The sequence below is a fragment of the Vespula vulgaris genome, chromosome 1, assembly GCF_905475345.1.
Source record: "Vespula vulgaris chromosome 1, iyVesVulg1.1, whole genome shotgun sequence".
Taxonomy (NCBI): Eukaryota; Metazoa; Arthropoda; class Insecta; order Hymenoptera; family Vespidae; genus Vespula; species Vespula vulgaris.
The window spans coordinates 2,489,829-2,508,779 of NC_066586.1; the positions used below are offsets into that span (position 1 = coordinate 2,489,829).

At 35.3% G+C, this 18,951-nt stretch overlaps 1 protein-coding gene across 7 annotated transcripts in view; it reads left to right on the top strand.

Moving 5' to 3' along the window:
- LOC127069561 (protein FAM214A) overlaps window positions 1-18,951 on the top strand; it is a 133,777-nt gene that overhangs the window by 97,533 nt on the left and 17,293 nt on the right. For 2 of the 7 annotated variants that reach the window (XM_051006719.1, XM_051006751.1), the window contains exon 1: window positions 1,527-2,783. The exons of 4 other annotated variants lie outside the window; for them this stretch is intronic. Coding sequence is in view for 1 of the 3 variants with exons in the window: in XM_051006725.1 (XP_050862682.1) it covers window positions 2,746-2,783; window positions 3,126-3,151 (64 nt within the window). In the remaining 2 variants the exon portion in view is untranslated. Of the gene's footprint in view, window positions 1-1,526; window positions 2,784-3,125; window positions 3,152-18,951 lie in introns of those variants that run through there. One more of the 7 variants, XM_051006725.1, reaches the window with a different exon arrangement.

The window sequence follows — 18,951 nt, forward strand, 5'->3', positions numbered from 1 at the left end:
ACCTTAGGCTAGTTATCCTATCTGAAATCGAATATCCAATGCATCTATGTATATGATACTTACTATTCATACATGCTCGAAATATAACTTTGTATGTAAGTACGTGTAATATCCCTATTCTTGTTCTCTTTCTCTCTTTCAACCCTTAACTCTTCTATTCTTCGATATTAGCCAACTCGTTTATTTTATACGCGAAATCGATTCGACTATATTTTTTTTCTCTCTCTCTCTCTCTTTTTTTTCTTTTTTTTCCATGCAACTTTTTCTCTTTATTTTCTCTCTTTTTTTTGTTTCTTGTTTTTGTTTTTAGATTCCGTTTGAGAAATTAAAACGACCAATTATAAAAAAACAAGAACGACCTGTTTACGTTGTTATACTTTCCATAATTTTTCGTTAACAACTCGTTCGTTTTTTCTTTCTCTTCTCTCTCTCTCTCTTTTTTTTTTTTTTTAATGAAAATGTATTAAATAAGTACGAGCTACGAAACATCGTCGATCCATTTCTCTGTTCATATATAGTCGAACCTACTTTCACCCGTTCAGAACTAGTTTCACTGTTTATTATTTTTAGATAAGATATATATGTATTATATACGTATATATATATATATATATATATATATATATATATATATATATATACACACACACACACAGAAAAGAGATGGAGGAATATTATTTATAAATAACCCTTTATTTTAATATTCGTGTTAAGATAGGTCGTAGGATAAAATTATTGGAAAGAACGAATAATTCTCCGTCTCTCTCTCTCTCTCTTTCTTTCTTTCTCTTTTATTTACTTTCACTTGTTCAAACTAGTCCGCTTTTTATTGAAATTTCTTGAGAACCATCGCGATTGTACGAATATAATAAGAATAATAATCCATTGGAAATAATGTTAACATCGAGAATATTATTTGAAGAATTATGGTAATTTTTAATTGGTGATCCAGAAAAGAAGAGGTCTTTTCTGTACAAAGAAAAAGAGAGATAGAAAGAGACAGATAGAGAAATGCAAATTATATTCTTTATATTAGTCAAAGTTACGATTATTTTTCGATAAAAAAAGAGAAACGTTCCTTGTGAAAGGATTTCCAATTTGAAGACGTGAATTTTAGAAGATGCCGCAAATCGTTCGATAGCAGAATGGTATAGTCTTTGCGACTGGAGGAGGGAGCTCTGGAATAGGTCCGCCCGGGATAACGTACATCCCTCCGATACTTTGGCTGGCCGACCCACTTTAGAGCTCGTAGTTTGTGAAAGTGGAGCGAACGTGTAGTGTGGACGTAAACGTTGATTCCTATTCCCTTTTTATTTGTTTATTTATATATATATATATATTTATTTATTTATTTATTATCACAATATTATACCAATAAATTTTTCAAAATTGGTGCTCGCGTAAACATTGATTTTCCATTTCATTTTATTTCTTTATACGTACATACATACATACATACATACATACATACATACATATATATTTCTTTTTTTTTTTTTTCCTTTACAACATTGCACTGCAATAAATCATCGATGCATTAAAAAATTCGATAAAAATTCAAATTATTATCTACGACGGCATACGAGGAAAAATGATAACGATTTTAGCTGTAAATTGTCGATTACTTCATGTCACTTAATACAAATCCTATTGATAACAAATTTCCTACCGACATACGTGAATCTCGATATTGAGTGAGTATTTAAAATTCATTCACCGTCGTAGTCGAGGTTTGTTTTCGCATTTCGGTCGGCGAATCGAACCGTACGAAACTGACCTACATAAATATTCTGGGAAAAGCGGTTGGCGATGACTCTGGCAATCCGACGCGCGACGTTGTGTGCGGAACGTGGAAAAAAAAAACGGAGTGCCGAGAGCGGAGCTGGATTGCGTCTTTGCTCTCATTGTCAGTTTCCGCGGATGGATCGACGCGAAAAGACGAACGCTTGCGCGCTCTTTACTTCACGTTTCTTCTCTCTCTTGCTCTCTCTCTCTCTCTCTCTCTCTCTCTCTCTCTCTCTCTCTTGCTCTCTCTCTTTTTTGCTCTTTCTTTCCTTTTCTCTCTCTCGTTTTCCATATATGTGTGTGTGTATGTGTGTGTGTGAGTATATACCTATCTATCTATCTATTCATCTATCTCCTTCTCTAACGAACGAAATAAAAAACAAGAGGGACCGTATTACTGTTACTACAAAGAAAGTACAGAAAACTTGTAATTTTATTTTACATCGTGATTACTTTTGATTTATTTTCTCGTTAATTGTGAAGTACTTCTGAAATCGATTTTCGATACATACATACACACACACATGTATATATATATATATATATATATATATATATATATATATATCGTGAAATCGAGCATGATAACGAGGAAGAGAATCGAAATTGAAGAGATTTTTTTAATTTTCTTTTTTCTTTTTTTTAATGTTAGACAAGTACCTAATAAATTCATTTCATGAAATAGTTAACAGAATAAATAATTCATAGAATAAATTAACATTAAGAGTGAGTATAGAACGTCGGAGAACAAGTTACCGGAAGAGAGAGAGAGAGAGAGAGAGAGAGAGAGAGAGCGAGTTTATTTTCGGTTTGCGTTTCTCGAGTGCGTTCTTTTGGCGATCCAGCATCGGGAAGGATCGACGAGAACGCAGTTTCACTAAGCTCCGAGCCAGAAGCATCGACTTTTGCGAACGAGAGAAAACGAAGAAGAAAAAGAATGGGAAGAGGAGGAAGAGGAGGATGAAGAATGAAGAAAGCAAAGAGATTTCTCATTCGTTGTTCGTTTTCTTTTTTTTTTCCTAGAGAATGCAACATCTATTTATATTTAGAATTCTCACACGTGAATTTGTGAAAAGGAGAAAAAAAGAAACAGAGAAAGAGAGAGAAAGAGAGATAATATTCTATTAAAATATTTATCATGTGAAATTCTACGTTTATTTATTTGGAAGAGAGAGAGAAAGAGAGAGAGAGAGAAAGACAGATTTCTACAAGAATATTTTAAACGTGTACATTTTACTTGAAAGCGATGTGATATTATTCAGAATTCTCAATCGATCGATCGATCGAGCGAACGATACCTGTTCGATGACTGATTAAACCACCAGATTCGTATTTCGCAGAGTAAACGTTAAGCCTCGAGTTAACCGTAAGCAACTTTACCGTATGTCGAAAGAGTATTGCGATATTATTTAATGGCACAAGTTTAGGCTTAAGCAAATATCTCGATTTTTAAATAAGCATTTTCTTAAGTGCAGATACTGAGAGATACGATAAATATCGCGTTGTATATTGCATCATGTATTTCGTTCATCATATACATTTTTTATAATTTATTGCAATACAAGAACAACAAGAGGAAAAATATCGAATGGAGAATTATGCTTCTTTTAATGAAATTTGAAAGAAAAAAAAAATATGTATATATATATATATATATCAAAATATCTTTCACAAAAACAAAATGAATGTTATCAAAGCAAACTTAAGTTTAATTAAGCTTCGACATTGGACGAGACGAGATTCGTTTTATAACTCGTCGCAAATAACTTTTCATATTTAACGAGGCGTACTTTCGAAAAGGGATGGTCGTAGTGGTGTTGATGGTGATGGTGGTGGTGTGACGGTGGTGTGGTGGTAGGTAACTACTTGAATATTGTGAAAGTTCTCCACGAATAGTAAAGGAAAACTCGTTTTTCCATTTCACGGTTGCGAACAACTTATCCTTTAAATAGAATCTCGAAGAGATAGGACAGTCGCTCGTCTTTTCCTTGAAAAGCTTCTCGTATCGCAACACCTCCGTAGTGTAGTTTTACGAATAACAACGAGAAATATGTTAGGAAGAGAGAGAGAGAGAGAGAGAGAGAGAGAGAGAGAGAGAGAGAGAGAAAGATGGAAAGAAATAAAGAAAAGAAAAGAAAAAGAGAGAGAGAGAGAGAGAGAGAGATAAAGGAAGTCGTTTCACGATATTCAGTGATATCGCGGATTTGTTTCGATGTGTAAAAAGACGCACTATGCGAAGATTTGCACGCTTCAAAACGTGCATTATGCAACGTAAAGATAGAAATTTTACGCGCAATTCACAAGGATTGCGACAATTTCACATTTACGATAATTCTTTCCGATCCTTTATCCTTGTTCTATCTAACCGTACGTAGATACTTACTTATCTGGTTCTCTTCCGATTAAAATTTTCTCTTTCGTAAAATAACACGACGATAATTCACTTCGTAAAACTTTCCATCGAAAAATATAATAATAAGACGAAGATAGATACGAGCAATAAGATCGTAACGATAAATCCATTAGTAATACCATCGCGTAACGAGATGACGTAAAAATTATAAAGAGGAAGAAGGAACTTGGACTTCTTAATGAAATTACACGTTTGTCGCGAGTATGTCATTTATGTTTCTTTCCTTTTTTATTTATTCATTGGTTTATTTATCTACTTATTATTTTTTTTTGTTGGTCTTATACTTTTTTAAAAGAAAGTTTAAAGTTTCCTTGTCATACAGATCCAAATCGATATGAGTTTTACTTGGAGAAAAAGAAGAGGAAACGTTAAGGAAACGCACGTTTTCATGACACGCTCGTCGTGTCCGTCTTTGTCATTTTCGTTGCCGTTGTCGTTGTTATTGCCTCCCCTTCTCATTCCGTTCTCGTGACAAGAAACGAACGGTGACACTCTTTATTATTTATTACATTGTAGAAACTCCAACGTAAAGCGTAGTACAACGGTCGATACGACCGGAACCTCTTTCACTTCGCGATATTCTTGCTAGCTGTAAGAATCCTCTTCTAACTTACGAATCCAAGAAAAAAAAATATATGTACATAGATATAGTCTATTTTATTACATTCAGAATTGGCTGATTAATCGACGTTAATCCAAGAATATCGTCGGTTGTCTTAGAAACCAATTTTTTTCCTAATCCCGTAACTCGTACCGTAATTCGTAGTAAAGATTAGAATCTAGATCCTTCCACTTTGTTTCCTTTTACATATCTTCTGCGTATTTCATTTCTCGAGTGAAATTAATTCTATACGGAAGATAGATTTTTATTATATAAAGATCTCAGATTGATAATTATGAAAAATTAATCGTTTATATATCTTCTTTCATTTTATTTTTCTTCCTTTTCTTTTTCTTCTTTCCTTCTTTCTTTTCTATTTTCTTTTTTTTTCTCTCCTTTGATTAACGATATACGTACGTAGAGATACGTGTATGCGCTTGTAGAGTTTGAAAAAAGTATGATGGCTCATAAATTTTATTATATTTCATTTGATACATCACTTATTCTAAAACACATATACATATATACCTCCTTATTAGTTCACGTGTATATCTCCTTATTAGTTCTAATAGCGAAGATTCTACTGTACTTATCTCTTAGTATGGTTTAACTAGAAGACTTCCATAGCCCCACTTCGTTCTATACTTTCCTTTCCGCCTTGAATTATGTTATTTTGTAACTACCGTTTCTCTCTCCTCTTTCTGTCTGCCCCTCTCGCTCTCTCTCTCTCTCTTTCTCTCTTTTATTTTTTCTCTCTTTCTCTCTAGTGAAACGTACACCGAAGCTCGCAGAGCAAATCGAACCAAGCCGTCGTAGCACTACGAATGGTGGGATTTAATTCGATCGCAATTACCTCGCACGGAAATCGTCTAGCGACTTCAATTTCCCTTCTTTCCTGTTTCCCCCTCCTCTCCTCTCCTTTCCTCTCTTACTCTCTTTTTCTTTCTTTCTCTTTTTCTCTCTGTTTCTCTTTGACCGAATCGTGATCGTACCATTACGAAATTTTCATTACACGATCTAAGTTTTTATCAAAACGACGAGCATGTCGTCCTTGAGACGAATAATTACGATCAATTTATACCGAATTTCTTATCGTCGTTAAACGAGAAAAATTTGAAAAGATAGGAAAAAAGGGGAAAGAATGAGGAAATGTAATTTTTTTTCTCTTTTTCTTTTTTTTTCGCAATAAAATTACATTTCTTATTAAAATCAAATAAATTATTTCTTTACTAGGAATGTTAAAAGAATTTCTTGAATAGTAGATGTATCAGAAGCGTGAATAAATTTTTTAAACAGTAGATAAATTGAAGTTTGACGAGCTTCGTCTATATATATATAAAATACGTAGTTTATTAACGTTCGACCTTTAACACGAGCATTTCGTAAAATGGCTAAATAAGAAATTGGCGGAAGGACGGAATACGCGTCATAAAAAGACCTTTGACCCAAAGAGCATTAATATCTATTGCTATCTAAACCGTATACTTATGTATTTTAGAAGTACGTAAGTACTTACAGTTTGAACTACTACGCGTTCGATTTAAAGTATAAGCGTTATGTGGGTGTCTGCGTTTGCGCGTATATGTACGTGTATGTATATGTGTGTGTATGTGTATATGAAAGAGAGAGAGAGAGAGAGAGAGAGAGAGAAAGAGAAAGAAAGAATTGCCGTTGTTTTTCTAGCTTGGGACTCGCCTACTTAGGCGGTCCCGTAATTCGTAGTAACACCACCTGGTTGGAGTGAAAGGACATGAACGAGAATGGACCTAGTGGCAAATGCGTGCTTCTCTATCGTTGACTATAGCCACCGTGCTCTCCTTTTTATCTCATCATCTTTACCAGCAGCATAAAATGATATACTTTCGAATCAATGAAGAAAAAAAAAGATGAAAGAAAGAAAGAAAGGAAAAAAATTTCTAAAAAGTCGGACAGAAAGCGAATTTCCAAGAGAAATGTTTTTCTTCGTGAATATTGTCGAACACCTGGTGTGTGTGTGTGTGTGTACACGTACACATATATATTTTTTGCAGACTAATCGCGTTCGAGTTTAAACGATATGTCGGTCAATGTATTAGTGTCGAGGTTTTTTCCGCGATTAATAGAAACGGAAAGTTCAAGTTAAATCTAGTTCGTCTATTTTCGTTCGTACAATTATGTATAAATCGATGAATTTATTTATTTCGATTATCGTTTGTTTTCCTGACGCGATCGAAACGTGTTATAGATATAACTTTTGCTGAAAGACGATTTCGTCTGGTTCGGTGATAGTTACGTAGTTTGTAATTCGTCGGTGTTGCACCTAGGCCGAGTGAAAGGACACGGGACAAGAAACGTCACGAACGTGCCGCAATATCGTGACGATTATCGTTGGCACGATACCAGCTGGAATGTCGAGCTTTAAAGCCAGGAGGCTTCTGTTCTTAAGTCCATTAAGAACGTCAGCGATCGAAGTGCTCGACCGTTCCAAGGACTTTGTTTCTTCTTATTCTTCGTCTTGTTTTTCTTCTTGTTCTTGTTCTTCTTGTTGTTCTCTTCTTCCTCCTACTCTTCTTTCAAACTTCACCTTCAACTTCGTATCATGAACGTCATATTTTCTTCACAGCGATACCTTTTTAAAACCCTCTACGTCTTTTAAAAAATATTATGTAAATGTGACGATAAAAAAAGAAATAATACCAAGATAACGGTCAACATTCGTAGGCCGTTATCTTTCTACTATAAGAGGATAAATTTAACAAAAAGAGAGAGAAAGAGAGAAGGAAAAAGAAAAAAAGTTCTCTCTGCGATTGATATAACGAGACAAAAATAACCATCTATCTCGGAGAGACGATAACTTTTTCAATATAATACGTAATGAAAATGATACGGATTCGAGGAAGACCGATCATCACACGCAGAGCTAAAGAGAAGCGTAAGAATTTACAAAGGACTAGAAAAATGTGTGTGTGTGTGTGTGAACAGTCAATCGAAGAAGACAGTAAGAAGAAAACGTTAACGAAGGTACAAAGTTAACGAAAGGTTCGTGTAGATACGACGAACGTGTTTGTTTTAAAATCCCACAAAGTGGGACGACGGTGAACGTCGAGTAGCTCTTTCGTCATTACCCCTCTAAAGTCCTCTTCTAGATCCTATGCATTTCTCATCCTATTTTTTTTTGCTTCTCTCTTCTTTTTTTTTCTTTATCTTTCAATTTAACGACGAAGACTCACAGTCCAAAGAGAAGTAAAAGCGGTATTATACTTCCACTTGTGGTAACAAATCGAGGTCGATATGGAATAATTTTCAACGTTAACTATCATAACCTGATAAGAAGTGATAAGCTCACGAATGATTTTCATTATACTATGTTCTAATCAATTTCATACAAATAGAAAAAAAGGAGTGGGGAGAAGGAAAAGAGAAGAAAAAAGAATATACGAAACATGTCGTAGTAATTATCTTAATAGTCACTCGATGGTTGATATCAAATGAAATACATATATTGAATTCCGTAATCTTCCAGGATTATTACGTTACGTCATCAGTCATATGTAACATATATCGAATGACGCATTCGAGGAGTAGCAATATACGAAGCCTTTTTCTGATTTGAAAAAGGAAGATCCGTTCATATGTAATGTAAACCAGTGTTTTACACGACTCGACACTCGTGTGGTATATTATTAGTCTCTCTTATCCACTTGTTACCAACCGCGCCTCGATTCGAGTATTCGAGCATGTATTTCCTTTAACGGTGTCAAGAGGGTCGACCCTACTGCGTCCGTCTCGTCGTCGTCGAGAACGGTGAAAGTACATTGTCGAGGTAGAGTAGAGGCAAAAGAGAGAGAGAGAGAGAGAGAGAGAGAGAGAGAGAGAGAGAGAGAGAAAGAGAGAGAGAACTACCTCGATAGCACATAGCGCGCTTCGAAGACGCTTCTCTGTATCCACTCGGCCCATTTTAGTTGTCCTAAAAGTAAGCAAGAGTAAAAATAAGAGAAGGAAAAAGAAAAGGAAAGAGAGAGAGAGAGAGAGAGAGAAAGAGAAAAAGAAAAGAAGAATAGCAATGTCCGATAAATTTACGATGGATTTAAATATTAATTAATTTTTACAAAATAAACAAATACGTAGAAATTATGATCGAAGGTGAATCGCAGCGACATACATATATATGTACTACTTCAACTATATGCGCACCGAGCGCCGACGCGGTTCCGTCTGATGCTGACAACTGAACCGAGGCGGCTCGGCTGACGAGAGCGCTTGCGCGTCCCCTCGATCAGCTGTTCGCGACTGGTCGCCATCTTTGCGCCCAGCTGAGAAGGCTCGGCACTTCGCTCCGCTCAGCTGACCTCGTCGTCGGCTTGCGATACGAGCCCCCAGAGCCGTCCCAGGAACGTATCTTTGCGAAACATACGCCCCGATTTTCGTTTTATTTTTCTTTATCATACATTTTGCTTTTCACGTCGCATATATGTATAGATACGTATAGATTTATTTTCTTCTTATTCTTTTCTTTCTTTCTTTCTTTCTTTCTTTTTCTTTTGTAATAATTATTTTTTTTTTTTTTAATTTATTTTTCTTTTAATTTTTTTTTACTTTTAAGGCTTGAAGCACCGATATCGAGGACATAGAAAAGGAACAAATAATAATCGGATTCGTTTAAATCCTTTTGAACAATGTGGGTCATGTTTGCACGAGAGACGCATGATCGATTTCCGTAGATTTGCAAAGCGAATTAGGCCATAAGAGGTTACTTTTTTTTTCTTTCTTTTCTTTTTTTTTTGAAACGAAGAATCTATCTATCCGTGTTTTTTAAAAATCGATCGACGTACTTTCGTCATTTCGAATCACATCTTCGGCGGATTCATTTTTATTCGTCGTCATTGTGTTCGCATCGAACCCTTGGCCGCGAATCAACGGATCTCTCTGCACCTTCCTTCCCCCTCTTTCTATTCTCGAGAAGGAGGAAAATATACGAGACGCTAACTCGTCTCTGCGGAGTAACATTCGCGCTTGTTAAATAAATAGACCGACACACTGCGGGTTATTCGCGTGCTCTGTGGCTTTCGTACGTTCGTTGACTTCTGCTCGAAATAATTTCCGGGAAATGTTGCGCCTAACAAAGAGTCGTTTACAAAAGCCGTGGAAACGTCAAAAATAAATTATAAAAAGAAAAATGAGTGTATATATATATATATATATATATCCATGTACATATAAAATATGTAATATAAATAAAAAATGCAGTAAAGGGATGGTAGAAAAAAAAAGAAAGAATAAAAAAGAAAACATTAAAAACAAAGAATCAGTTGGATATGATATCGCAAACGTAGCAAACGTTTAGAAAAGGAATAAATTAAACTAAATATATACGTATACACACGGGAACATATACACACGTACATACAATATACAATATAAACAATGTAAATAACGCATAAAGAGCAAGAACGATGTAGTGATAAGGGGAAAAAGAGAAAAATTACAAAGAAAAAAAAAAGCAAACAACGAAACGTGTGTTACGTTAATGACATTTCTAATAATGACAATGGAGTCGATTGCATGTGAAAAAAGAAAGAGACTGACAATGTGCAATAGATGGTTGGGCAGGCGGTAGGTGAGGAGAGGGTTGAGGGAGAGGATAAGAGAGGTAACGCGTGTAGTGCGGGCTCAGTCGATAAGCGGACGCGTACGGAACACCAGCGCTCGATCAATAAACATTAGCCTTGACACGATATCTCGAGTCCGAAGGAGTCACTCTTTCACCTCGCCTATTCTATCCTCCATTTTTTCTCTACTCTTCACTCCCCTCATTCTTTGTATCCTTGAGAAAGAGAGAGAGAGAGAGAGAGAGAGAAAAGAAAGAAAGAGAGCGCATCGGGAACGTGCGTGCATGCACCCACGCGTTGCACGCGCCAAAAGAATCAGGCGCGGAACTTCTTTGTCTTCGAATCGACAGAAATCATTATGTTTAGTTTTTCTTTCTTTTTTTTCGAAGTTGCATCCTAGCAAAAACCCTTCACTTCTTTTCTTCTTCCGTAGAATTTATGTCTTGTAAGATTAAACTTTCGCTTTTTCGCGCAATGATCTTTTTCCTTTTTTTCTTTCTTTTTTTTTTTTTGTTCGTTGTTCTACAACAAGTAATACATTTTTATTTTAAGCACGATTTACTTATTCACTCTTGTTATTATTATCATTCAATATTTATTCTTCTATAATTATTTAGAGTGCTTTATAAATGTATTACCCTGTCATTTTTTATTTATAAGTACATCCTTTTCTCTGTTTACTTTGTTTTCTTTTTTTTTTTCTTCTTTTTACGTTCCAGCGATTAATACTCTTTTATTTTAAATATGTATTATCCATTTACTCTCTTTATTATTCGTGCAGCGTTTATTTTGTCGAGCACTTTAATACATTATACTTGTCTTTTTTTTTTTTTTTTTTTTGCTTTTAACAAGTAGTAATACTTTTTTTTTATAAGTATTTATAACTTATTTATTATTTCTATCACTTTTTCAGCCTTTCTATAATTACTTCGAGTACTATGAAACATAATACTCGGTGTTACCATACCATTTACCGTTACATAGCTGTTATATTTTTTCGAAGTCAGTAAGATTCATACGTGTTATATGTAACAAAATTCCCAACGAAGGTCACTTATATAATACCATATCAAGTGAGACAATGTTCGAACTACGAAATAACAAAGAGCGAACTCGATATATTTTTATACGAAAAAGGTACTAAAAGGATAGGAGGTAAAGTCTTGAATCGAAGCATCAAAAAGAAGGATCTTTTGTTTATGCGTGGAAGAGGGCGATGCAACGAAGCGAGAACGGTGAACTGGCCTTTATGCTCGTCGTTGCTATACATGTATCGCTCTCTCTCTTTCTCTCCCTCTTTCTTTCTCTTGTCCACCCTCGCTTACATATATTCCTCATATCTCTTTGTTATAACGTTATACATTGTACGAGAGACAACACTGATCGTGAAAAAAAAATATTGGATTAAATGCTCGTCAATAATCAAAACTAATCTGATAGCACGAGAACTTTAAATGGATGAAGAAAAAAGAAGAAGAAAAAAATAATAAGCACTTGGATATCATTGTCTCTGAATATTACTATTATTATTGTTGTTTTATTGTTATTATTATTATTGTTGTTATTATTGTTGTTTTATTACACGGGTTGCGCTATCATCTGTACGTTTGCGCGTCGGCAGCTTGTAATATCGTCATAATATAGCACTCTATTCGTCTGACCACTTTTTGTCTGATTCCGACCATTCTACTCGCATAACGCATACCATTTCATCCTATCTATAATATGTGTACATATATGTACATATATATTCGACTGTTATTCGTAGTCTACGCAACGTTTACTACGTCTACAGAAAACACCCCACCACCGTTGTCTTCCCGTTGACGTCGCAAGAACTGCAAGCAGAACCCTTCCCTTCTCTTCTCTTTTCTTCTCTTCTCTTCTCTTCTCTTCTTCTTCGTCGTCTGCCCTTCGTCGTCCCGTCCATTTTGCGTTGGGCCCTTTGATCTGAACATTCACGCTTCGAGCGACAAATACGATGGGCTTCGTCGAACACAAAACGCGTCGTAAAACGAACCCATTGAAAGCTCTCTTATTACTTTGCTATTGCTCAAAGTGATATTTTTGAATCATTTATATACACTTCTCTTCTACCTCTACTTTTTCCTCTTCTTTCGTAGTTAATTTTCTTCTTTCTTTTTTTTTTTATTTGTTTCTTCATTTATTTTTTCTTTTCTTACTTTTCGTAAGGTACCGTATAAATGTTTTTATTTTATTTCATTTTTATTCTTTTATATATATATATTTTTTTCATTATTTTTTGTAAAATACTAAAAGTGAATAAATAGGGAATAAAGTACTCGATAATTGTAGCATAATTTTAACAGACTTCGCTATCAAAAGTCTATTGTTCTTCGAACCGAACCCGAGTCGATATTATCCCAAAGTTTCCCCGATGAAATTGGTCGTTTCACGAACCGTTACTATCTAAAGCTTGATTCACATGCATTTCAGTTCATACTCGGTTCAATCTCCGTTCCGTCAATGTTCCGTCACTGTACTAAACAGTTCAATTTCAGTCATTCACACGTATCAGTTGAATATATTACTACCAGTCAGATATAGATTCTATTACTATGGATATCTAGAAAGCATGTGAATGACTTAACAGATCGAAAATTTCTTCTTTGTTTGCAGATGAAAGACGTTATTAAAATTTAATTTTCGTGTCAGTTCAAAAAAAGAAAGAAAGAAAGAAAAATTAAAGAAGTAAAAAAGATTGTTACTAACGGACACAGTGGAAATACGACGGATCGATGATTGAAATACGACGATGGTATTGAACTGTTTGTTCAATATGAAATATGTGTGAGTCGACCTTAATGTCTCTTATCTATTATCAAAACCCTTCCTTTATTCTCAAGTTATTATTATCGTTCGGTCTTAAGTTTCTCTCCTTTTTATTTTTCGATACTTCACGGAATTTTTAATCCTACCAATTTTCCCATAATAAATCAATTTTAAGCCGCATCCGTGTCTCGTGCTTTAAATCCTTTTTAACACGTTTTTATGAGGCGGTTTTCTTCGAACACAATGAAAACTTTTTTTCATTTTATACCTTTTTCCACGTCTTTTTCCTCCCTTTGAAAATTTCTCCATTTTTGTAGATGGTATTAATATTAACATAGAAAAAACACTATAGGTTTTCTATACTCCGAGTATACATTAATTACCCCTAATTTCCATTTCATATTTTAAAATGTTTTTAAAAATTTTTATCTTTAACAATATCGAAAAAAAAAAGTAGAACCAATCGAAACGCTAAAACACGAGGATGAGTCTTTGTTAAAACGTCAAGTACGGAAAGAAAAGTGTTATGAACGAAAACTAGTAGTCTCTTTAAACATCTACTCTCACCGTTAGGTATTACGTCACAGCTCGTTTCTCCCCCCCCCCTCTCTCTCCTTCTCTCTCTCTCTCTCTCTCTCTTTCTCTTTCTTTTATATATTATTTAGATTTTATTAACAACAAACGGACGATATAAAAATTGATGAACTTCTCGTAACAGTTAAAAATTTCAAACGATTAATTTTAAGAGAAAATCGTTTCTCGACCTCGTTCCTTCGTACGTGCTTACGTCTAACAACGTCTATCGCGACTCTGGAAATAGAAGCTCGTTTTCTGGCGATGATGATGATGATGATGCCGAGCGCGTGTATATGTATATGCGTGTGTGTGTTTCGAGCCGACAAATACACGAAGCTTAGCCCTTCACCATCGAGAAAACACATACGTTACACACTTCCGCTTGTGCGATCGTTTCGGAAAATTCACAAGTTTTCTTCTTTTATTCTTTCTTCATTTTCTAGTTCTTTTCGTGAAACTTTTCAACGTACATAGTGAAGAAATAAATGTCGAAGAGAGTACGATTTAAAGAGAAAGAGAAAGAGAGAGAGAGAAAGAAAGAAAGAAAGAAAAAAAGATAGAACTCGAACTCTAGTAATCCACAATCGATTAATCCTCGAGGCGAAAGAAAAAGAAGCCCCTTTCTTTGTAAACCATCATGCTCGATCTACTTTCGTACTTCTTGAAAAGCTTTTCTTAGTGCGTTGCACCTTCTCTAGTTCTCTCTTTCTCTCTTTCTCTGTCTCCGTCTGTCCGTCTTTCTTTCGCTCGAAGATCTTGTTTACGATCGCAATAGTACAAAGCAAGTATCGACCGACTCGTTCTGTGTTTCCGGTAATAATCTAAATCTTACGATTAAGATCACATGACTCCTCTTTTCTCGCCATGCTTAAACGTCGTCGTAGCATCGGTGGTTACGCTTTAACGGCAATGATGAAAAGAAGAAGAAGAAGAAGAAGAAGAGAAAGAAGAATAAAAAGGAAAGAGAAGAGAAGAGAAGTGAAGTGAAGAGAAAGGAGAGTGCGTGCGTGCTCGCCAATAATAACTTGGAGAAACACCGAGACAAACTCTACTATGATTGTCGAATGGAGTCACGCAGACTGGAAAATACTTTTTCCTATGCTTTTCTCTTTTCAATGCAATGCGACTCCAATCTATTTTGCATGGAATATGTTCAGCCATATATGTGTATATATATATATATATACACACATGTATGTATGTATGTATGTATGTATACTTATATGTAAATCGAGTTGGAGTATCAACTCTCGCAAAATCTGAAATCCCTTTGGAATCACTATAATGGACCTGGTGTGTTAAACTCCAATGCACGATGTTTTTCGGTTGGACGATATAACAACGCGGGATCTCGAAACCCACACGTCGCTCTCTCACAATGTGGGCCACAGAGCGAGAGAGAAGAGGGATCCATTAAGGCTACCGGTTGCTCCAACGCAGCGGGAAAATATTAAGCGTTGAGGAGATCCTAACAGGGAGTCTCGTCTTCTGGCGTTTTTCATTCTCTGTCTCTCTCGATCTCTCTCTCTCCTCTTTCTCTATCTATGTATCTATCTGTCTATCTATCTATCTATCTATCTATCTATCTATCCGTCTCGTTCTCTCGTTCTCTTTCATACGATCCCGGACACATCGTTTATCGAGCGATCCACGATAACGAGCCGTAAAACTCTTCTCTCCTTCCTGCGTGTATATATATATATATATATATTATACAGGATAATATATATATATATATATTATAGAAATAAACGTTAGAAAGCTCTGTTATCTCGACGCGGAAGATGTCGTTTTAAAAACTGCGCAGTCAAAATATCTCTGTCAAAATAATACAAACCTTTCAATCTTATCTATCGTACGAAAGAGTTACTTAACCGATAACGGTGAAATCTTCTTAGCATTTCGAGGTATTCTAATCGAGAAACAAATATACGATGTATATATATATAGAATTACATAGATATGTCATTGACTCCGTACCCATACTTCTGACAGATGTTGAAGAATAAATATCGTATATTGACAATGGAGACGGTAAGAAAATCGTTATAGAATGTTTTAATACAGCGTTGGAACTGGTCGAGGGTAACCCTATTAGGATTTTGGTGGGTCCCTTTAAATTTGTTGTTGTTGTGTCACGTCGGCAGGACGGCTCGTATACGGCACCTCGCTTCTCTCGAACACGTGACGAAAGAAAACAAGGTGCAGGCTTGGCCGCCGGTGCAGCAAGTTACAAGTTTCCTGAACGGTTAGTAGTAACAGCTGTGTTGTATAGGGCCCTGGCTCTCGAGTTATACGATCCATGAGATTCATCGAATGGAAACCCACGGACAAAACGTCGATTCGGAAGAGTAAGACCAAACGTTGTTATACGTGTGATATGTGTGTGTGTATGCGTGCGTGGGTGAGTGTGTGTACGTACGTACGTATTTATCTCTTCTCTCCTTCTAGCTCGTTCGATTCGAACTTAACTTCTTTACTATCGTATCTATTCTTCGTTTTATGAGAATGAAATCGAACAGAGATGATAAATCTTGGTGGATCTAAAGGATAATATAAAAATTATCTTGAAGCACCTTTTTTTAAAGTTACCTCTACGGTTCGTATCTGATTGCTCGCTTATTCGTTCAATCCTTATCGAGAACAGGATAAGGCGTGTCCCTTCGTATTTATCAGTCTGTCTTCTAAACAACGTCATTTAGAGAAATCAATCTCTCTCTCTCTCTCTCTCTCTCTCTCTCTCTCTCTCTCTCTTTCTCTTTCTCTTTCTCTTTGTAGAATTCGCATCGCTCTTTTGAGATCAATCAAACGTAATTGGAAAATAAGGGTTATTTCATCCGGAGAAAGTAATATCGTCGTTGCTTTGTTCCTCGTCTCGGCTCATTAAAACTCTCTTTCTCTTTCTACTTGCCTCGGTAATTATCACGAAGCTGTAAGAAATATGGAATCTCTCATAATCGTCAAATGAACGAGTGAGTGAGCGAGCGAGCGAGTGAGTGAGTGAAAAAAAAGAGAGAGATACGAGTGTAAGTGTTATCCACGTAATATGTGGCTTTGTCTTATCGCATGAAAAAAAAAACACAAACAAAGAGAAAAGAAATAATAATTAAAAGGAAAAAATAAATAAAAAAGGTAAATGAAAAAGAAAGAATAGCGGACTTTGCACTTCGCCTAAGTGACCGTCAAGGCAGAACGCCTAGGTAGCATATCCAGAATAAAGCATATCGAGAACGGAAGCACAAGCTGGAACAACGCGATCGATAGGTGCTTCTGATCGACTTGCTTTTCGTAAGCTTTCGAGCATGGCACAAAGAAAAAGGCAGTTTAATAATGTTTCGAAAGTAACCAAGTTCTTTTTCCTCTTCGTCTTTATTTTCTTCTTTTTCTTCTTCTTCGGTGTCTAGTTTCCAAAGTAAAGTAACTCAAATTCATCGTGTTCATCGACCATTCGAACGATATCGAAGTATTTCGTCGAAATTTCAAAGGCTCTCGACGATGTATATATATATATATATATATATATATATATATATATATCTTCTATCGTTCGAAGAAGCTGCTGCTGCTGCTACTACTCCTGGCTCTGCTACTTCTCGAGTCTTTCATTTTTTGCCGAGCCAAGACGATCCAGGTTTCTCGACCTCCCGGCAATCCGACGAAATGAGAGAGGGAACGCAGCGTCTAGACGTGAAAAGCGGTACGATGCTCCGTGTCGAAGGACGAAAAGGGAAGGGAAGCCTGGGGAAGGACAAAAACCTCCGGCAAAGGACGATAACGCTCGAGGAGATTGAAAACTTGCCGGTGGTGTCGTTCTCCTCTTAAAGGGTGACGTTTATTTTTCCATCGATCTTCAATATCACCGAGGATATATATTAGGGATTTGTTATACATATATGTGTGTATATATATATATATATATGTATGTATATAAAAATATATATGTATGTATGTAAAATGATGTCGATGAAATTTTTTCTTTATTGTCGATTAATAGATTTCATAAATATATATATATCTTACAAGTTTTACTTATAATTTTTTTACTTTCTTTTATTTTTATTTATTTATTTATTTTTTTTATTTGTTTTTTTTTTTTTTTTACTTATATCATTAAAATTATTATTCATACGATTGGAACGGAGGATTCTTCATTTTCTTTTTTTTTTCTTCTTCTTTTCTTACTTTCACTCGTGAGATCGATACTTACGGCTAGTTTGAAAAAGGATTTGCTTCAATATTTAATCCTAAGAGTCAATCTTCCTGTTCTTCTCCTTTCTTATATATATATATATATATAGGCATTCACGAGGAAATTTGAGTTTGATATAAATGGAAAAAAAAAACAAAGAAAAAGAAAAAAATGTGTGAAACGGAAGTACGCAATGTTAGGTCGAAAGCATCGAGATCTCCATTTAAATGCGATACGGCTTCTAAAGCCTCTTGAATACGGAAATAGGGAAATCGCCGTTTCGAGTTCCTTTTAGATCTCTTTCGAGAGCCCAACCAAGCGTAGCGCCGAAGGATTTATATGAGCGGTTCTTTCTGATAGTGGTTACCATTTCTAGTTTTATCGTTTGACTTTGATTCGTTAGTATTTCATTCTATGCACCTGTGTGTGTGTGTGTGTGTGTGTGTGTGTGTGTGTGTGTGTGCGTCGTCATTGTGAAAATTTTTTTGCAAAACTTCTTTTTGATATCTCGTGTAAAAAAATTCATTACTATATTTCATTAATTACAAGATTACAAGAATTTTATGAGTAATTTATTTACGACCTTTAAACGTCGTACGATTTCACCGTATTTTAATCTTGAAACGAGATTAAAATTTATCAACGTTCTCCGTTTTATTATTATCGCCTTTTCAAAACTTCCTCTACAATTTCGTCGTTGCTGATAGTTTTTAATTTTTTTTCTTCTTTATTTATTTATTTATTTTTTTTTCCCTCGTATTTCATCTTTCCTCTGTAATATAAAAGATTATACCGCGAAGATAAATATAAATCATTCTTGGCAAATGTAACCGTTCTTTGTGATTAGACGAATGATCTTACGGTTCTCTCACCGAACGAGAAATACAAATTATCTCGCGACAATACAAGACTGATTCGTGCCAAGATAATTGATCGTTATTTGAAACGATTTTCAACGACAGATGTGTGTATATATATATATGTATATGTAATATATATATATATA